This window comes from Hippoglossus hippoglossus, chromosome 5 (assembly GCF_009819705.1).
Source record: "Hippoglossus hippoglossus isolate fHipHip1 chromosome 5, fHipHip1.pri, whole genome shotgun sequence".
In the NCBI taxonomy this organism is placed as follows: Eukaryota; Metazoa; Chordata; class Actinopteri; order Pleuronectiformes; family Pleuronectidae; genus Hippoglossus; species Hippoglossus hippoglossus.
The window spans coordinates 5,485,928-5,505,352 of NC_047155.1; the positions used below are offsets into that span (position 1 = coordinate 5,485,928).

The 19,425-nt window shown below is 43.3% G+C and overlaps 1 protein-coding gene across 3 annotated transcripts in view; it reads left to right on the plus strand.

The window, feature by feature from the left end:
- igsf21a (immunoglobin superfamily, member 21a) overlaps positions 1–19,425 on the plus strand; it is a 183,217-nt gene that overhangs the window by 108,442 nt on the left and 55,350 nt on the right. For all 3 annotated transcript variants that reach the window (XM_034585369.1, XM_034585367.1, XM_034585368.1), the window contains 2 exons: positions 1,993–2,114; positions 11,395–11,513. In XM_034585369.1, coding sequence (XP_034441260.1) covers positions 1,993–2,114; positions 11,395–11,513 — 241 coding nt within the window. The remainder of the gene's footprint in view (positions 1–1,992; positions 2,115–11,394; positions 11,514–19,425) is intronic.

Below are 19,425 nucleotides of genomic sequence, written 5' to 3' on the forward strand. Positions count from 1 at the left end.
GACAACGCAACTGTTGACTTGTTGATTTCTGGTATTTACAAGAAATCATCCATCTTCTCAAACTTCCTTCAACCTGTGAGATTCCACGTGTTCGATGTCCTGCTGCGAAAACGCTGCTTTTGCGATGATTCTCTTCTGACTGTTTTCCTGATTCTCCTTCTTTGATGTGGTCTTCGTGATGCACAAACCTAGTGTTACGGAATATAGGAAAACAAGCAAGGAGATAATGAGCATTAATAAAAAAAGAAGATTTTTCATGTTGTCTGACTTAAGTTGTTAATGGTCGCAAAGTATTTTGAAGATGTTTTTTTAAACATTGCAAATAGACAAGAGGGAAATGTTATTGTGGAGTTCAAATGTATGGATGCAGTTATTTCGCCTAAGCACCATTCCAACAAATATAGAAGAAATGAGCCAATTCCATTGACAGTTATAAATATACGTCTCTCATGTTTTAGTACTCTGCAGTTTATACCACATATGTCTCATTGTTGATCCATAGTGCACATGTGCAGCCTTTTTCCCCCCAGTTTCCATTATGGATATAAAAGAGAAGGGAAGTTGAGTGTGGTATTATTTTTTAACTCTGCAGAACTGCTCTCGCATCAGGTGTTTTACAGCCATGTCAGACAGAAATGTCTCCTGGATCCCTATGGTGATGTTTTTAAAAGGTCCATTACTGTAACTGCACCGGTGGCACAAGTCTGGCTGGTCGAAAAAAGCACAATTTTCAGACACGGCTTTGCTTTTAGAGGCTGACCTTTCCCCATGTGTCTCCCTGTTCTGTGACTCAAACAAAGCCAAATCATTGCTCGGTGTCCACATCTCCGAACTGATATTGAAAACGCCTGCGTGTCCACAGCTCTCTCTCAGCTCCTTGACAAGGGTGGCAAAACTTTTATCAGCCCGGTGGCCTCCCACACGTCTGAAATCATTTGCTCAAGTGGAAGAGCGCTGTATAAAACAAAAGTCTTGCAAACAAGTGGCTTGACCTTTAATATTTTAAATCTATAAAAGTATTTAAACGCCCCCCCCCCCCCTATTATTTATAGGTGACAAAGGTAATTTATACTTGGTTGTTTGAGTGCAGTCAACTCCCTGTGCAGTGCCACTTGGCAAACGTAGCCTGAAGCAATGCGCGCTCTCTAGAGGCGAGAGGTTACGAGAGTTCCCCCACATTCACAGGGAACAGTTGCTTACTCATATAAATACAATTTAGCTTTGTCTCTCCGCGAGGTAATGTATACATTTATACATTGTACGGACTTATAATGAATCGCTCTGACGTTGTTTACCTCACCGGGGGGATTGGATCGGATCAGAACGATAGCATCTTCGCCGCGAAATGAAAGGAGAATCCCCGGCCCACCAACAATTTCCTTCTTCAAAGCAGCATTAGTGGCTCCATTAAAATCCTGTCACCTTCTTTTTTTTTTTTTTATGGCTGTCTGTGGCTTCTGAGGAGAGAAGAAATCACAGTCATTCAAATGCTAAGTGACTTTAACTCTCCTGTGAATATTAGGAAGGGGAAGAAGTGCTCCATCATCTACCATGCCCAGATATAAAAAAAACAAATGATGAGACCAGTGTTGTTGAATATCCGTTCCCCCCCCCCCCCCTACCTCTGCAGTATCTCGTCACAAGCCATTACCTCTGCAGAAATCAGGCGGCTTGACACATTCCCAACACCGCACTGTGTCAGTCTTCATTAAGACTTAACCATGTGCACGGAAACAGACGGGCAGCTGTCTGCGAGACTGATGTTATCATGTTATCATGTTCAATCCCCCTGCGCTCGTGCTTTATAAGCAATGAGCTTATCACGGCCGCACTGAGATAATTGAAGGCAGGAGCGCTATCTCCTCTCCAGGCCATGAAACAACAGTTTATATGTAGGAGAAGCTCCGGGGGCAGACAGGTACGGCCCTGTCCCATCCATCATTAGAGGAAACATCCATTAAGGCTCTTGTCTTTCTTTTTTTGCTTTCACAGGTCACAGATGGAGGGACCATCAAGCAGAAGATCTTCACCTATGACGCTATGTTTAATACTAATTACTCTCACATGGAGGATTACCGCAGACGTGAGGACCTTGTGTACCAATCCACTGTCAGGTGAGCCTCAAACTTTCATTTTAAAAACAAGACGACTCATCTCTGTGACTCTGTATCCGTGATCTGCCAAACTCTAAGCTCACTATATAATCACTCCTGATGCTCTATGCACCGAGGTGACCTCTCCTGCTCGGCGCTACACTACTTCATTCCCAGCCATCTGCTCTTGGTCAGACGGGGCCAGGCTGGAGTGACCGTGGCGAAGGGGTCACTGCATTATTACATGAGGACAGGAGGCAGTGGCACAAATCTAATCAGCAACTCTGAGGATAAGACGTTCAATGTTACAGATTTGGGCAACATCTGGCCCGGGGCTGGGTCTTACTCCAGCTGCAGCGGTGCATATATCAAAGGTAGCTCCACCCAGCTCAGGGAACATTAGCATACACACCTGGGATTAACAGGTGGGTTTTGTGATTCCATCTCTAGTTGACGGCTCTAAATACAGGTGTGAACGCACTCAGATGGGATATCCGGAGGTGGTCTGGGCCACATGTGAAGCTGACGGCCTCCGAGCCGCTGCGGTTTCAAACGTATTCTCTTCTCAACACTGATCAACACACAATGATTGATAATTAAATCGGTAAAATCTTTCTTCGCAGCCTCACGAGATTCATTCAGACTCTCCTGACTCGTCTCTGTGCCTCTGACACAAACTGACCTCGGACACACGTGTGTACAAAACAACATAACTTGGTCTTCGTGAACAGAAATAACGTACGTGTGCGTTTGTACAGAGCCGGGAGCTGAGATCCGATCACGAGGCGCATGTGGGGCCACGTTTTAAAACCAGGTCTTAATTGTGATTGGATCCTGAAAACCACATGTTAATACCAGGTGTGTACGGAGGCATAGAGGTGAACACGCACACGTCTCTCTGGCCTCTGTGATCCAGTGAGTGCACCAACCCCCCCCCACTGTGTATGCATTAACAGGTTTTTACTGCAAGAGAGGACAGGAAATGGAGAGAGAGCGTAGTAGTAGGAGGTGGGGAGTCATCTGGCTGTGCTTGGCTTGATTACACGTTTAAGGCGTCCTGGGGACCGTCTCCTTTTTACCGCAGGCCCCGACAGTATGGCTGCAGATGTCTGCCCCCTCTCCTCGTCTCTCGCTCCTCGTGCTCTGGCGCTCGCTGCAGATATCCACTCTCTTATTGTACCACAACACAAAGGAAGTGCCGGCCCATGCGTCGCACCTACGACTTCATTTAAAACTGTAATGCGTCACACTTTGAAGCCTTTTGTGCTGATTCCAGCTTTCATCGCTCGCTTTCATCTCATCTTTGTCCCCGCTGCTTCTCTTTGATTCTGCTCATGTGCATTCCAACCTCATTGTGTTTTTTTCCTCCCTCCCTCTTTCTCTCCCTCTCTTTTCTCGTGTGTGATGTCGCTGCCCAGCTGAGGGTAATTTATCCGGACAATCCGACCATCCCTTTGGGAGAATAGGCATCATCACAATGAAATGGTGCACACACGTACATGCTCACAGACAGGGAAACATGGCCTCATACACAAACAGAAAACATCACCCCCCCCCCCCCCCCCCCCCACATGCCTGGACACCCACACACCCACACACACAGAGCGGAAGTGAGAGTCAGTCCAACACAACGCACCCAAGGGGAGGAATGTTTTCCGATGAACCAGCTTCAGAGACAGTTGTGAGCTACCTGCGCTGACCTGCATCCAGATCATGTATCACAATGCTAAGCCTGTGTTCGTCGACCTGAGAGAATCGCACGCTCCCCCCTGCCACAGTCTCACCGTTCCTCCAGTCAGAAAAAAAAAACCACAATCCCACTTTCATGGTGTAACGGAGAAGCTCAGCTCGGCTAAGAAATGCAAAAAGCGGCATTTTTACTCTGTATAATCTCCCGTTTCCACCTGAGAATGTTAAATCTTCTGCACAAAGCCGGAGCAGTCTGACAAATCCATTTGTACACCCTAAATGAATGCCTCAATATTCTGTATCTTTTATAAACTCAGCATTTTTGTTAGAGAAATTATATTTTCAGCTCCCCACCCAAACCTCTTGTAGAACACATTTCTCCTCACAGCAATATTGATTATTGCGCTGTAATAGAGCAGCAATAATAGAGGATGGTTTTACTCCGCACATGCCATCTTTCAATTATGAGAAAGTTTCAGAAATGACACTGATATTGACTCCATCTCAGTTTGCCTGGTTTTATCTGCCTTTGACGACTATTAGTCATCGTCTCTCGCAGAATGGAAACAGCTGTTACTTGCTCTGCATTCAAGTGCCAGTGCACAGAGTCGACAAATGATGGATCTTGCATGTGGCTGATGACACTTTGGATTTGAAGGACCGACAGCATTCAAGCTGAAACCGTGAGAGCGGCGCGTCTGCTTTTCTCTCCCGTCTAAAGATCCTCGGTTTTTAGTCACAAAAGATGAAAGTAGCACAAATCAAGGTCAGCGGAGGTTTGGTCTTAACCAGTGGGATATATTTCTTTAAATGTTTTTCCGGTGTCTTTTATTTTCCTCTCCCTTGCCGTTGGCTTTAAATCCACTTTTGAAGAAGAAGCGAAATGTTTTTTGGGCATGAAATCTTTCTGATGAGTCCACATTACGTCTCCTGCCAACAGTTTGGTTTCTTTTAACAATGGCCATGACTTTCAAAGTAAGAGGTGGAAGGAGGTAACTTTCTTGTGAATATTTTTTTGGAACATTTCAGTGAATATTTTAGGAAATAAAACGACAAACAGATTATTGTGTTGCTTGTACGAGGACTGTCGTTCGCCGTGGCCTATTTACAATTTAAATGATGTCTGAAAAAATACATGTATGAAGATTTCTTTTTAATATGTCTCGTTGAAATTTGCTCTAAAACACGTCCTAATCTGTCCAGGCTCTGTCAAAGGGAGCCCACTCTCATTGAACAGCCTGGCATCAGAGCCATTCCCCTCTCAAGTGTTTGAGTGAGCATCGTCCTTCAGACCAATCCCAGCTCTTTCCCACTGATGCTGTTCCAGTGTCCAATCAAGAACTGGTTTCACACATTTCCAGCGAAAGAAGTCAGATGCAGGAGCCAAAAAAAAGCAAACCACTGAAATCAGAGGCCACCACAGGAAATTCAGAGTAATTTTAAGAAAAAGTAAAAGCGGCAGCAAAATGCTTTGGAAAACCTTCAAATTAAGGCCACGCAGAATCTATTATATAGCACAAGAAAAGTTTTTTCATATTAAGTTCTATTGGTTACAGCACAATTCTTGTGCAGCAGTATTTTTCATTATGTGTATGGTGCTTTGCAGGGAAATTGCATGAAGGCAACTCAAACAAAGAAGGAGTGAGCGTGACACAGAACAGGGTTAAAACCGAAAAAAGAACATCGTTATTACAGTTGCAGAATGGTCACCGTGACAGGCTCAAACAACACTCACCTCTTAAACCACCCACGCATGAATCATGCCAAACAGACGAAAGAAGTCAGCGGATGAGAGCCTCAAAGGTGATCAAAACAAAACCCAGACTCGGATGTTGCCAAAGAAACTCACATGGCAGAGAATCACCAAGATGAAAATGGTTGATGTTGCAGCTACTAAGAGATGCAGATAATTATTATTATGTAATTCTATGGATATTAATTAACCTATGTTGGTTATATTGCACTGCTCTACTTCATGGAGTGCAATTAAATATAAAAAAGCAAGCAAATCTGTAATGAGTAACCACATTTCTTATCGTCGCCATGATGACGACGCTTCTCTAACCTAAAGTATTGTAACTCAGACCAGAACGTTTCTCTTAATGTAACACAAAAAAAACAAACATCTTTACTTAAACCTACCATCTCCTTTTTGTGCTAATAGTAACTATACAGTTATAATGTAAAACTGATTTTCAGAAGGAATCTGTAACGGCACTGACAAATTATGTTAAATTGACACCAGTCATGTGAGAATTTGAGAAACGACTAAATAAATTCCAGTACTTGACTCTGAGAGGCACATGTCCCAAATGTCCATATGCAAATATCTCAATTTGCAGCATCCGTCCAAACACAAAGAGTAAATAAACATGTCTTGTCTCCTTCAAATTGCCTTTTGAGTAGTTTCTATTACTAAGGGGAGTTTGACAGGTTGAAGGTGATCAAAAAATGAATTTATTCAGTTTTTACCTCATTAGAGAAACACTTCTGGACCCGTGTGTTATTTCACCACTCACACTCACTCTAATGGACAAACCCCTCGCTTTTGTTCCGGCAACTTCAGGAGGGACCAGAGCTCAGGAAGGTGTTTCAATAATTGATAAATATTTCCTGTGGGAAGTTGTATCAAGGTTGTCTCATTCGATTAGAGTTACATATTAAAAAATGTTCCCGTGAAATCTTCCTCCCCCAATCTTAGGCTAAAGGTGAGTGTGGTGTCCACTGAGGTTTCCGACGTGAAAGAGACAGAATTTACCTCTGAAGTTTTCAGTGTTGCAACAGTATTGTGATTTGATTTGGCAAAGGATGACAAAATAGACGATGTTCACGATGAAAATGAAAATATGTCAAAGCACCGTTTTATTCCTCCACTCCGGCAACATCCAATTGGCCAGTTGGTCCATCCGTTCATCTTATTCTTGTGTACACAGTATCTCTAACATGCATGAAGGGAATTTCTTCAAATTTGGTTAAAATGTTCAGTTGGACTGAAAGAAGAGCAGATTAGATTTTGGTGGTCAAAGGTCAAGGTCACTGTAGCCTCACAAAAACCTTTTTGGCCTTGTGAACGCGTTATCCTAAGAATACCTCCTGATAATGAATTTAAATTTGGCACAATAGTTGACTTAGACTCACAGATTGACTGATTCGATTTTAGTGGTCAGTGGTCACAGCAACATAATGTTATTGTAAAATGCATGTCAGGAACACCTGGTTGGAAGAGGCATACAACCGCAGTGTGGTAATTCTAGTTAAAAGTATTAAAGGATTTTCTCACCAAGTTTATTCATGTGGTGCATAATAAATATTCTTAAGAGGGGTAAGTAAATGATTTTCTTCATAAATTGGTAATGAATGATAAGTAATGCATAACCTATTTTATTGAACAGGGCTTTAGAATGACTGTAATCATTCAGGAGTTACTCCGAGGTTTCTTCTTCTTTCAGCAAAGCCTCTGTGCTTTCTACCGTTTTATCGCTGAGCTCCCCTCCCTGCATCTGTGTGGGTTTGAATCCATGAATGCGGCGCTTAGGACGGCAAACAACAGCACCGCGGCTTTGTGTTGGATAAAAAACAGAGACATCGAGCTACATCAGCACTTCCTGTAATGTAACCAGCCAGCACAAAGTCAATCACACCTCCCCTTGGCACGCGGAGACTCACAGCATCATTTTCCTCCTTTTCTTTCATGCTCATTCCTTAAGGAAACGTGGGTGATTACACACCTTTCTTTGCATGCCGTCCTCTAGGCAATTTATCTCTGCTTTCCACCAAGTGAACACTCGGCTACAGTCGAGAGTCCTCACCCATTCGCCCAACGTGGCTCGGGCCAGAAGGAATATCTGACAAAGGTGCTAGTTAATCTGATGCGGAGATTGGCTTGGACGAGCTCTCAGCCAACCGCTCCGTCAAGAGAGCTCTTTTTTCACTCTCCCATCTCAGCGGTTGCATTTGCTTGCATTTGTAGGCAGGAGGAGTTCGGGAGGAAGAGCCTACATAACAGGAAAGAGCTTTCAGATGCAACTCCTCGGGGACAATCGATCTCTCTTTGCGGTGTGCTGTTTTTTTTTTTGTGCTGCTGCTCCGTGGGGGCCCGTTGCTATCGATCTCCGTCCGTGTATGTGCAGGTTTTCTTTGGTGTACAGGGGCAGATTTTGTGGTGTGTTTAAAAAAAGAAAAGTCTGTTCATTCAATCACCTCTGCTCTCGGTTGCTCATTCACCATATTTAAGTGATAATACTCATTTCTGTGTGCAAGGCTGCGGGCAGCATCCACCTCGGCTTGTGTCACCGCTAATAAGCTTTTTTTTATAAGTCACTGATTAATGAGGTGCGTGATTTGGAAACAAAGTAAAGGACAAAAGAACCCATGAAAGCAAACAATGAAACATGAAAAAGTGATAAAAGAAGAAGAAGAAGACGACGAGAGGAGAGAGACTCTTTAACGAGAAAGGCTTCTGGGCCCAGAGCGAAGAGTTAATGGAAGATACAGAGCGTATTGTCTGGTAAAATGAGAACAGTGAACAGGAGGTGGGCTGAAGTCACGCACTCGCGCTGCACCGATAAATCCACTGCTGCTTTACTTTACTTACAACAGGCAGGACTCAGGCCACCGGTTAAAAGTTTATTAAAACGGGTTAAAGAAGGTAAGTTTCTTGCCACTCGCCTGCTGAGAGCTTCAGTCACTGCTGCTTTTTAAAGACAAAAGGTTATTAGACGTCTTCTCAGCAGAGCAATCAGGGTTTTAACAAAATCCACAAATAAAATCTACTGATGTGATCATTATTAGTTATTTTACCATTGTTCCATTTAAATGGTGATTTTGTTATTATTCAGATTTTAAACATTAGCTGACGAACGACCCACAGCAGTGAAAAGGAAAGGAGTGTTTGAGTCACGTGGGTTTTTTTTGTGGCACTTCTGAAACGCCTGACATCAAAGATTAGAGGGCGTGCTGAAAGATTCATTCCACCAGTCTTAATATTTAACAGGAGCCTCAATGTTAGGTGTTAAATCTTTCCTCTGTTCCCTGCTCCTGTAATTCTGATGGACACGTCTCGCTGTCAAACTTCAGGAGCAGGCGGCCCCCTGAGAACTGCTGTGGTCGGGGTTTTTCTTTGTGTGGCAAACGCTTCCACGCTTTGAATCGTCTTATCTCTGTTCGGTTCTTTTTCTCCGCGCCTGTATGGATCCACGATTGCAGGAGTCAGGATTGTGGACCGGGACTCTGGCTTTGTTTGTAAAAAAAAAACAAAAAAACAAAGCAATGGGCCACATCAGCGTTTACTGTAACAACATACCAGCCAAGACAAAGCCAATTACCTCCCCGCTGCCACCGCCGAGAGACTCGCTGTGCCGCGCTTATCGTTTCACCATGTGGCGAGGAAAAGACTTATTTCATGCTTATCCCTCAAGGAAGCGCCGGTGGAGACCAACGCACTTTAGATCCCGAGATGCTCACAGTTTTTCAAATACACTTTGCCAAACATTTTGGTCGTGCAGCAAAAACTTTCCCTTCTCAGTTTAAAGTTCAGCGTTTCAACTTTACTTTCTCGGCACCTGGTCCATCCATTATAGTCTCGGTCAAACGTGGTCATTTCTATTTAGACCCAGGTCGGGATACCAATGGGCAGATAGTGGTTTAACTCTCGAAACACATTTTATTAGGTTCTGTTTAATATTTTAGGATTTCAAATAATCCCTTCCCAGCCCAAGCACTGCAGGGCCACTTCAGGGTCCAGGGCCAAGAGTCTGCGGGTCCTCCCACCGCCCAAATACAAACAGATTGGGGTGAGGATAAGACTCTAACTTGACTGAAAGGAACTGATTGTTAGATCTGTCCTGGACCGACAACCTGTCCATGGTGTATCCCGCCTTTTGTCCAATCCGAGAATGGTTGATGACAATTTCTGCGAGAACCATCTTGAATTCTTTGACTATTCCACCGTTAGAAACACCAGAACGAGGCCCTTTACGAAGCTTCTGGTAATTATGAAGGTTTGCCTGAAGAAGAATTTCTATCATGCATCATGTGTTCAAGATAGGGGCCCCCGGGTCCCGTTTGCCCATCAAATCCCTTTAAATGGTCCTGGCTCCATCCCACCAATAAGGATTAAGCTGTATAAATAAAAGATGGAAGAAATAAAATGATTCTTACAAATACAAAAGGTCAAACTAAAGTACATTAATACATGTGTGGATTAGGACTTTATTGGAAATGCTAAGAATAGAAACCAGCTAAAGCCAGTGTTATCCTTTAAGCTTTTTTTATTTCAGGTTAAAGTGCCTTGCTCAAGGGCAGCTCAAAGACAGCTGCTGGGTGAGGAAAGAATATACTTTACACGACACACACAAATTTTGACTGCTCTCCAAAAGCACGATGTACTTAATTCGCACACACACACGCAGACACACACTCACTACCGCAGCTGAACTCATTAGCGGCCGGGTGCTGCGAGCGCCCTGCTGCTGTACCAACAGAGGTCCCCGTCAGAAACACCCGGGCGGCAAGGACAATCGTTCCTGTTCTGTGGGAATAAATCACAGAGGCTAAATGTGACCAGCAGTGTCTCACTTTGATTATCATTGTTGACACATTAGCCGAGTGCAGAATACAGATTGTGCTCCTTTTGCTCTTTCGGTGAATCTGCCGTCACTGACTCACAACTGTTGGTTTGTTGTTTCTTTGCAGAATGATACGCAAAAATTATAGGAGGGAAAAAGGAAGGGAAATAATTACTATAATTTCTGTCTTTGTGGAACCAGAAGCTTAAAAAACGTGAAATGAAACTTAACAAACATGTAATCAAACGTGGTTTCAGTTGTATACCTGTGAAAGTAGTAAAATACTTAACTAATCTTAAAAACCTGTTAACTACAATAACTAATGAATAACTTTTTACTAATATCATCTAATTTCGTATAGTTATTAACACAATATTATGCAGATTACTTGTTTGGTCATCTTTAAAGGACCTTGGGAAGTTTTTACATGTAAAATGCTGCAAATCATTATTAAATAATAATCATCATTAGTAATGATGCACTAATTCGGTAACAATAATTAGTTTAGGCCTAAAACTGCTAAATTATTAAATATAATGAACTTTTCCTTAATTTCACATCAGTTCATAATTAATTCATCAAGGACTCCTGTTCAATATTGGAATTGGGATGCAGTGTTTAAAAACGAAGTTAGCATTAACACTCTAATTATAATTTTAATTCATTTATAGTGTTATTGCATTTGATTATAATATATTTTGGTGTGAGCCAGTTTAAAACCAGTAAATAGAACAAAGCCTCTGCTATATGTGTAGAAATGTTTTTTTCTGACTCTCACTACTTAACAAGCAGATAACAACAAACACATAAAGAGCATTGACACGTATAATAATGTTGTTACTAATGAACTCCCGTTACAATAAAGTTTTTAAATTCCACCGTGACTATGGAAACATTTGTCTTTCATCATTTATAACTTCATATCTGTGAAAGTTAACATGTATTATCTTAATCTCTCCTTATCTGGATGTTTTCTCTGCATTGCTGCGACATTAGTTTTTAAATGCAAAGATTTGGACTCACAGGGTGATTCTTGTACTTCACAGGCTCCCGGAGGTGCGGATCTCGGACAACGGGCCTTACGAATGCCACGTGGGCATCTACGACCGGGCGACGAGGGAGAAGGTGGTCCTGGCTTCAGGGAATGTTTTTCTTACTGTTATGTGTGAGTACCAACTGCTGCACTTCATCCCCATTTTTTAAAAAACACCAAGGGAACACATGCATTCAGTATTCAAGGTTTTTCTGCTTTAAAAAAAGCTGGATGCTGGGGCGGGACGTGGAGTACAGGCGGAGGAACCGTTCAAAGTCAGCAGGCTGGACGGTGTGACACAGACTGACAAACAGGAAGCGGTGCAGGCCTGCAGGCAGCAGCCGAACCCTCTTGATCACTACAGAAAGTGAGAGGTTTTCAAGTTTCGTGTGCGGCCGCCGGAGGGAGGATGTTTTAAAACTGATACTGTGTGTGTGTTGGATTCGCTGTTTTCCCACACGAAAGAAAGGATTCTGGTCGAAACAATTATAGTCTGATGTATATTTTGTGTCAAATAATGCAAGTAGCTTCTTTTTTAAAGCTGATGCTCGTATCTGCAGTGAGCAGGTGGAGATTCACTGCCTTGCATAAAGAATGTGGATGGGTCAGCTCTTCACAACAATCTTTTTGATTATGAGAGCATCTCTTTTATCCCCTGCGCTCTGCAACATTCGCCAATGTGCAATGACAAAAAAAAAAAGCTCTGTTTTCTCCCATTTGGGGAATGAAGCAGGAGAAACTCGACCGCAGTTGAGTTGGTATTTAAAAATGTGTAGTTAGGTTGATAACTTCCTAATACCAGTGATGAGTTGCTCCACAGCAGCCTGGTGTGAAGTGGAGGAACATCCATCAGCCCTTTGTGCTGCGTGTCGAGGCTTCTGAGCGAACACATTTGAAAAACGACATGCCACTCGGGATGGATGTTGGCTCACAGATGAAAACAATGGCACTCCAGGCAACAAGTGGATTAATCGCCCCTTTGCCCAATGAATAGCACAGATATTTTACACAGAGGTGATTTCTCAGGTTGATACAGTATTTGTTGTTATTATTATTCACATTCACCTCCGCCACGGCCGATGCTTGTTGTGTGTTTCTTATGTCCCGTGGTCGTGACTGTTTGAATGACAACACGAGTTAATGAACACATTTCCTTGAAATCTTGCAGACGGATGGGCCTCGGGCTGCAAGAACAACATTTCAGCCGGGACGCGGATCTAGAATCAGGTTATTGCTCCATCTATGAAACGACCAGAAATTGACTTGATTCCAAATCCTGAGGATATTTTATCGGGGGGGGGGGGGGGGGTCAAGAAATTGATGGGAACAGTGTCTTTCTGCTGCAACAGCGAAATGTGGAGAAGTGCTCAGGAGGGACCCGCGCGTGCCCCCCCCATGCCCCCCCACTTTTCCAGACTTTACATTCAACGCACACTTTGTTCTCGCTTCTCTTTCTCTCTCTCTCTCTGCCTATCTTCTAGATCATATTTGATTTAACACCGATGAATTTTGCCTCGCTTTGCCTCTCGCGCCCGTTGTAATGCTATTACCCATTATTCCAATTCAATCACCAGAGAAGGTTGTGTGCCTGTAGCCCATTGTCGAGCCCGTGCTGTAATTGTCGTATTCAAGTCCCCTCAAAGTTCCAGCAGCAAAGACATGCGCTCCTCCATATGGTCCTGTGGCTAATTAGCAGTAATGAAACTTTGCAGTGGAACACAGGAGAGAGACGCCGTGTGACAATATTACTCCGTTACCACATTCTGTGCCTCCGAGAACCGCCTCTGGTTTCCATGTTTCTTTTTTTTTCCTCTCCTTTAATTTAGACATTTCTTTCTCTTTGATTAAGCCCTCGACTGTTTTCTGCTCAATTTGATGATCGAGCGATTCGTCCGCTGACGTCAGTGAAAGTCTTTATACATATCGGTGGGAGGGGATTACCCAGTTAACCGTTTCTTGTCTCAGCGCCGGGTGAGAAGAGGTGAGTGATGTAGTCGCGGGATAGTTGGAGCACCCCCTAACTCAGCTGGGTCTTAAATCACCACTCCACAAAAGAGGAAGATGAATGGCCCCTGGCATTGTGGCTAATTGCCGTCTAAACTGAAACAGAATTATTCATAACCTATTAGAGTGTCAAGTTCAGTGGGAAGTAAAGAAAAAAGTAGAGAGGAGAAAGAAATAAAATGAGAGGGAAAAAAGTTAATTAATAGGAAGCGGTACACGGAGAGTATTTTAATTTTTTAAAGGGCTTCATAAATAAGAATTACCATTTTAATGAATCCCCTGCCAAGGAATTCAATCATCCAGTTTTAAAAGGCTAAACCCTGAACTCTGGGTACCTGCGCCGCTGTCCTTCACTCGGGGAAAGTTGGAAAAGTCGTTGCTTCCCTTCTCCCATTGCACAGGCATATGTTGGCTTTATGGAGCCTGAGGGCACGAAGGATCTCTCGCCCCAAATGGCCGCCATTGTCTTGCTATGACGACCAATTAAGCTCGAGCTATATCCAGTAATGAATTCAATAAATCATTATTATCTAGTGATTCCTGGAGCTAAAGGAGAAGTGTAACGCATAATGTTTTCCACATTTACAAGCAGGCGATGTAAAAAGTAATAGGGAGTAGTTCTTTCTCTTTGTTTAGGCTTGTTTTTTGTTTTTTTAATGTATGTCCCTTGTACAATGGCACCAACAAGCTTTTTATCCTGATAATGAGGAACATGAATAGGATGAAGCACCAGTACATGCTCATAACGAGAGCAATTTATTATGTACTGTGTTAGCAACATTTTAGCCCTTAACCTGAATGAGCTGCTGTGGCGCTCCCTGCCTGTAAATGTAATTATTGGGTTCACAACAGTATGATAATTTATGACGAGACTTTCAGCTTAAAATCTGCATCTGAGCTGAAAAACGTTGTGGACGAGATGTTTGCTGTGAGAGGAAACGCTGAAATATCCTTATTAGGCTGTAGAATTTTCCTGTCAAGTCCTTTTCCCTCTCAGTCCACACGGGGTTCATCCAACGAGATGTTAATACACGCAGAGCGGAAAACTGACGAGGTAATAGAGTTTGGCCTTTTGACCTCCTCCCTCCGCGATGCAGTTTGACTGAAGGGGCCTCGGCTGAAGAGCGTCACAGAACTAAACGTCCAGTTCCTTGGTGCAAAGAAAAATGTAACGGAATTTGTCATTTGTTCTTAACAAAATGCATAAAAGTCACAAAGGACTGTGAACAGAACCTCATTAATACTTAGTACGTCGTTTCTATATTAACCACGTCTTAGTGATGAAGACTGTGGGTCTGACACCAAAGTAGAAACTGGAGAAATATGTTTCAAAGTTGTAAATCACTGGTTGTTTTCTATTCAATATCCCCAGCCCAGTGTTACATGCTCAAGTTCATACAAATGTATGTTCTACATGCGACATTAAGAGCAACTCTGATGAGTGTTGGAGAGATTTTTATTTGCTAAAAGTTCCAACGGCTTCTTCTAACGAGGCTGCAAACACATTTTCTGTTAATCGCACGGGGCAACACGAAATGTGACCAACAGATAATAAGCTTCGTCGTCTGACTTGCATTTGTTCTTCATTTTAACAAAAACAACATTGGTTCAAGTGCAAGTTTCGAATGACTGAATTTAAATGAATAGTTTGGATCCAGTCAATGGTTCAGATTCCGCATTCGAAAATGGTTGTTAAAGTTTCAGAAGACTCATATTTTTATTTTTTTACATCTTTTCAATAAATACTTTCAATGCATCTCATTTTATTTGTGAAGCAGAGGCCTGGAAAGCAGCTGACATTTTAGAGCGCAAGATATGTGACGTTATTACAGTGTAATATTTTCAGTATATTGTAATTCCAAAAATGTCTGGGGATGGACTTCTGACCCAGCACCGATCAAATACAACAGATATTTCATTCTGCAAACAGTGACATATCCATCCCTGTAAAGCTAAGGTCATAATTTCAGTCTTTGGCAGCTAAAAGAAATCAATAGCTCTTTTCCCAATGGTGGAGATAGGGTCATTATTTGTTATTACCCAAACTGATTCCTATATACGCGACGTCCCAAAGATAACAAGGAAAGGTTATTTGTCTCCTCAGAACAGATCATGACCTTGGGAAGCCAGCTCTCGGTTTGACGGTGCTGCCACTAGGAGTTCTTTCAGCAGGTTGCACTTAGTGGCCGCCCAGTGACTCCCGGTGCGCTCGGTGGCCGGTACCAACACCTGGCAGCTGGATATATGCACATTTTGCAGCGGCAGAGGCAGACACACAAGTGTCAGACACACGGCAGCAGGGGGCAGATTGCTACGTGCCAAGGCTGCAGCCTCAGGAGTAAGCCTAGATTCAGACGGAGAGATTTCACACAGCAGACGAAAAAAACAACCTCTAACTGTTGGGTCGTATCGTCTGCTCACATTCTTTGAGATATTGTCTCTTAGCAAAGACACTGGATTTAAAAACAGGTTGAGCTGCACGTAGTGTCAAACACGATGTTGACGTGTCTGCGTCAGGTGACCACTGGGCTGCGTAGAAGAACTTAATCTCATCTCACGTCACCGAGTTCCAGAAATCCCGTCTTCTCGCCTTTTTGCCAAGCGAGAGGTTGTAACTTAAAGGATCCCCGTCACGAGGCAGCAGGGCTGGTATTTATAACCCCAAGGAAAGGGGAGATGAGCGCTAAGGTGTAGAGGGACTAATTACCTTCTCATCCCATAAAACTAGGATTCGCTTCAATAATGGATGCCAAACTTTAATTAAGCGCTGTGTATATTTAGGTGCTCGTTTATAAATGAGTCGGATTAATGGCGCACCAGCCCAAGCCCGAAGACGGCAACGCCTGCAGACACAGCAGTTTGATGCCACTAGTAGGAAAGAGTTTAGTGAATGTGTGGGACTTCGTGCATGCGAGTTTGCCCGCTGGTGTGTGGAGAGGCTTGTGTTTGGGGTGGTGGCGTTTGATGGATTGCTCGGGAGCGGCCGATCCCTCTGTGTCCTGTACTTGTTTGCGAAGTGGAGAGAACATCTTGGCCAGAGTCGACACATAAAGTGACTCAAACACAGCGGCCTCCCCGCCCCCCCTCGGTTCTCAGCTCTCAGAGAAGATGCCAATTTTGTCAGAAGCATCAGTTGGGTCCTGAAGTGTTTGCCGTGCCGTCTTTTAGCATGCATGAGGCCACCGTGGGGATCGTTGGAGAGTCCTCCATGTGATTCTCTATTACTCTCTCATTTATCCTCTGTGTCACCTTCTGGCTCATCACACTTCAATGTCCTAAAGTGTGCCACCATGCTTCTTGCAGAGGGCGACATTATTCTCTGTTTAATTCTGCGACAAAATGGTGCTTCAGCTACACGGACTAAGGAGTATCTTGTGGTACAGTCTCGGTCAAAGCCACTGATTTTTCAAGGACGTGACTCAGAAATATCCTCAGAAATAAATGAGCCACTTGTGTAGAACCAGAACTTGTGTGAGACTCAATACAAACACAAAATTGACCCGTAGACGCAACAATTGGCTCCATTCACTAATATTTGCTTGTAGAACTCTCGGCATCAATCAATCACCACCTGTAAATATTTCTCGTGGCCACTTTCGATGCTTCTTGCACTCGTCTGCTGGTAGTTTCAGGTTTCGCAGGTGTAATTTTTCACATTGGCAGATTCCAGCTTTCTCTGAGAGTTTTCAATGGTGTTTCGGTTAAGACCATTGCAGCTTTTTCCTTTTCAACCTCTCTTTGTGGTGCTGCACGTGTGCTGTAGGTCGTCTTGCCTGAAAGAGTGAAAACCTTTTTTTCCCTCAAACCTTAGTTTGCCGACACTGGGCAACACATTTCACTCTGAAATGGCTTTCTGATTTCATCACTCCTTTGATACACTCTTCCAGCATAAGAGGTGGCGAATCAGACCCACAGCATGACACAACCTCCAGCCTGTTTTACTGGAGTGTATTTTTCTCTTCTTGATGCACTTTACGCCCAAAGAGCTCTACTTTGGTTTCATCCATCCATAAAACGGCACCACTTTAAGACTGTGGCTTATCTAGGAACGCTTTTTGAAAACACCTTTTTGTGCTTTTCTTTCAATCCTGGCGTCTTTATTGGACTTGGCCCACATTGCTCTGCCGGGTTTAGTGCGCAGCCGAAACCACAACTCCAGATTGTTCCAGATCTGCCTGGAGCTCTTTGTTTTAATCTTTTCCCACAATCGATAACAACTTTCTTTCTTCTTAGCGCCGCATCCTGGTTCAGTCTTATCACTGTGAAACTTCCCTTATGATATTTAAACTGTTAGAACACAGATTCCAAGATCTGTGGTGATAGCCTTTTACTTTTTGAATATTTCTTTTTTCATATTTCTCTGATAAGTCTCAGGTCTCGTGAGCATGAAAGTAGAAATGAGTTTTATTTGTTTTTTTATTTTGTTTAAGTAACACATTTTAATTAATTTAAATTCAGTTTTTAAATATTTGATTAACTATTGTGCTAATGCAAATTTGGTTCATTTGAATCGGATATCCTAAATTATGTTCTCAAAATTCAGGAATGCCAATGATTTTCATTAACAAGACACAGCTTGCTAATTTTATATGGAAAGGAACAGCTCCTTCTATTTTAAGGATGTTGCGTTATCCCCTCCCACTTCATCCCACCACCACCAGTCAGTTTTGCTGAATGGGAGCAGCAGCAGCAACACGTTGGCCTGGAGCCGATTGGAGCGAAAAAAAAGAATGAAATGAATTCAAAGAGCAGATGAATTATTAAATGTCTGTCTTTGAGCGAAGCCCTGGGGTGATAATCGAGGCAAAAATAAACAACCCATGGGCTTCCTCATGGATTTCTCTACCTAGCACTGAACTGTTGGGGTCTGTGCATCACTGCTATGCTAAATAATTTCTGTGTGATTCTAAACAGCCCAGACAAGCAGGGTTAGAATTGTTTTCACCTTGTGTGTGTGTGTTTTAGTATGGAAAGAAATATGGCTCCATTTCTTTGTTCTTTGTGCAAAATGCAGTCATAAAACTTTATAGATGTGTACTTGAAATCAAAATGAATGCTTGAAGATGGGTGTGGTATGACCCATGACACTGAGCTCTGATAGGTCGGACCAGGCGTCGTGGCTGCGGTGATCCCATCACATGGTGGTTTGTAGTTTATTTAGAAGAAGAAAACGTTTTTCAAGCTTCAATTGGGTTTACGGCATAAACTTCAAATCATATTTGCAGCCACATTGCATCTAATGTGAGGTTTGCAGTAACGACAGGCCATTTCTTACCCCGCAGCCCGTCCACTGCCTCGTTCAGTTGACATTCTCGAGACACACATCAGCGGGACAGTCGATACGTGCCAAGGCTGCAGCCTCATGCGTAAGCCATGAGATTTCACACAGCAAACCAAATACGAGCATCTGATCATCGCCTGCTCATATTCTGTCCACTCAAAGACTCCGCAGGGGGGGGGGGGGGCATATTTTGGCCAGAGAAGTTGTTTATCAGTAAAGACCTGGATTCCCTCAATGCAGGAGATTTCGGCATTAACATGCATGATGCCATATAGAAGTAAAGTTAAGCCAAGTAGAACCAACAATCCACAGATTGCTGGCAAATCCTCAGTTGAAGTCCGGTGGGCATGAAGTAGCCACAGAGATACAAATAATTATGTACAGTGAGCTCTATAGAAGAGGTTTATATACTCCTATATGTTTATATCCTCCCATCTGTCTATAGTCTATACCACTTATCCTGTGAGGGTCAACGAGGGGCTGGAGACAATCCCGGCCGTCATTGGGCGGGAGGCAGGATGCACTCTGGACGAGTTGCCAGCACATCGCAGGGCAGAGGCATAAAGACAAACAACCATATAGAGACAAGCAACCATTCACACTCATGTTCAAACCTGAGGGCAATTTCAACTCTCCAATTAACCTGCACGTCTTTGGACGTAGGAGGAAGCCGAAGCACCCTGAGAAAACCCACGCACGCCCTGGACGGCCGTCAGGATCAAGCCCTCTCGGCTAATTTGCACCACAGCACTACCCTTA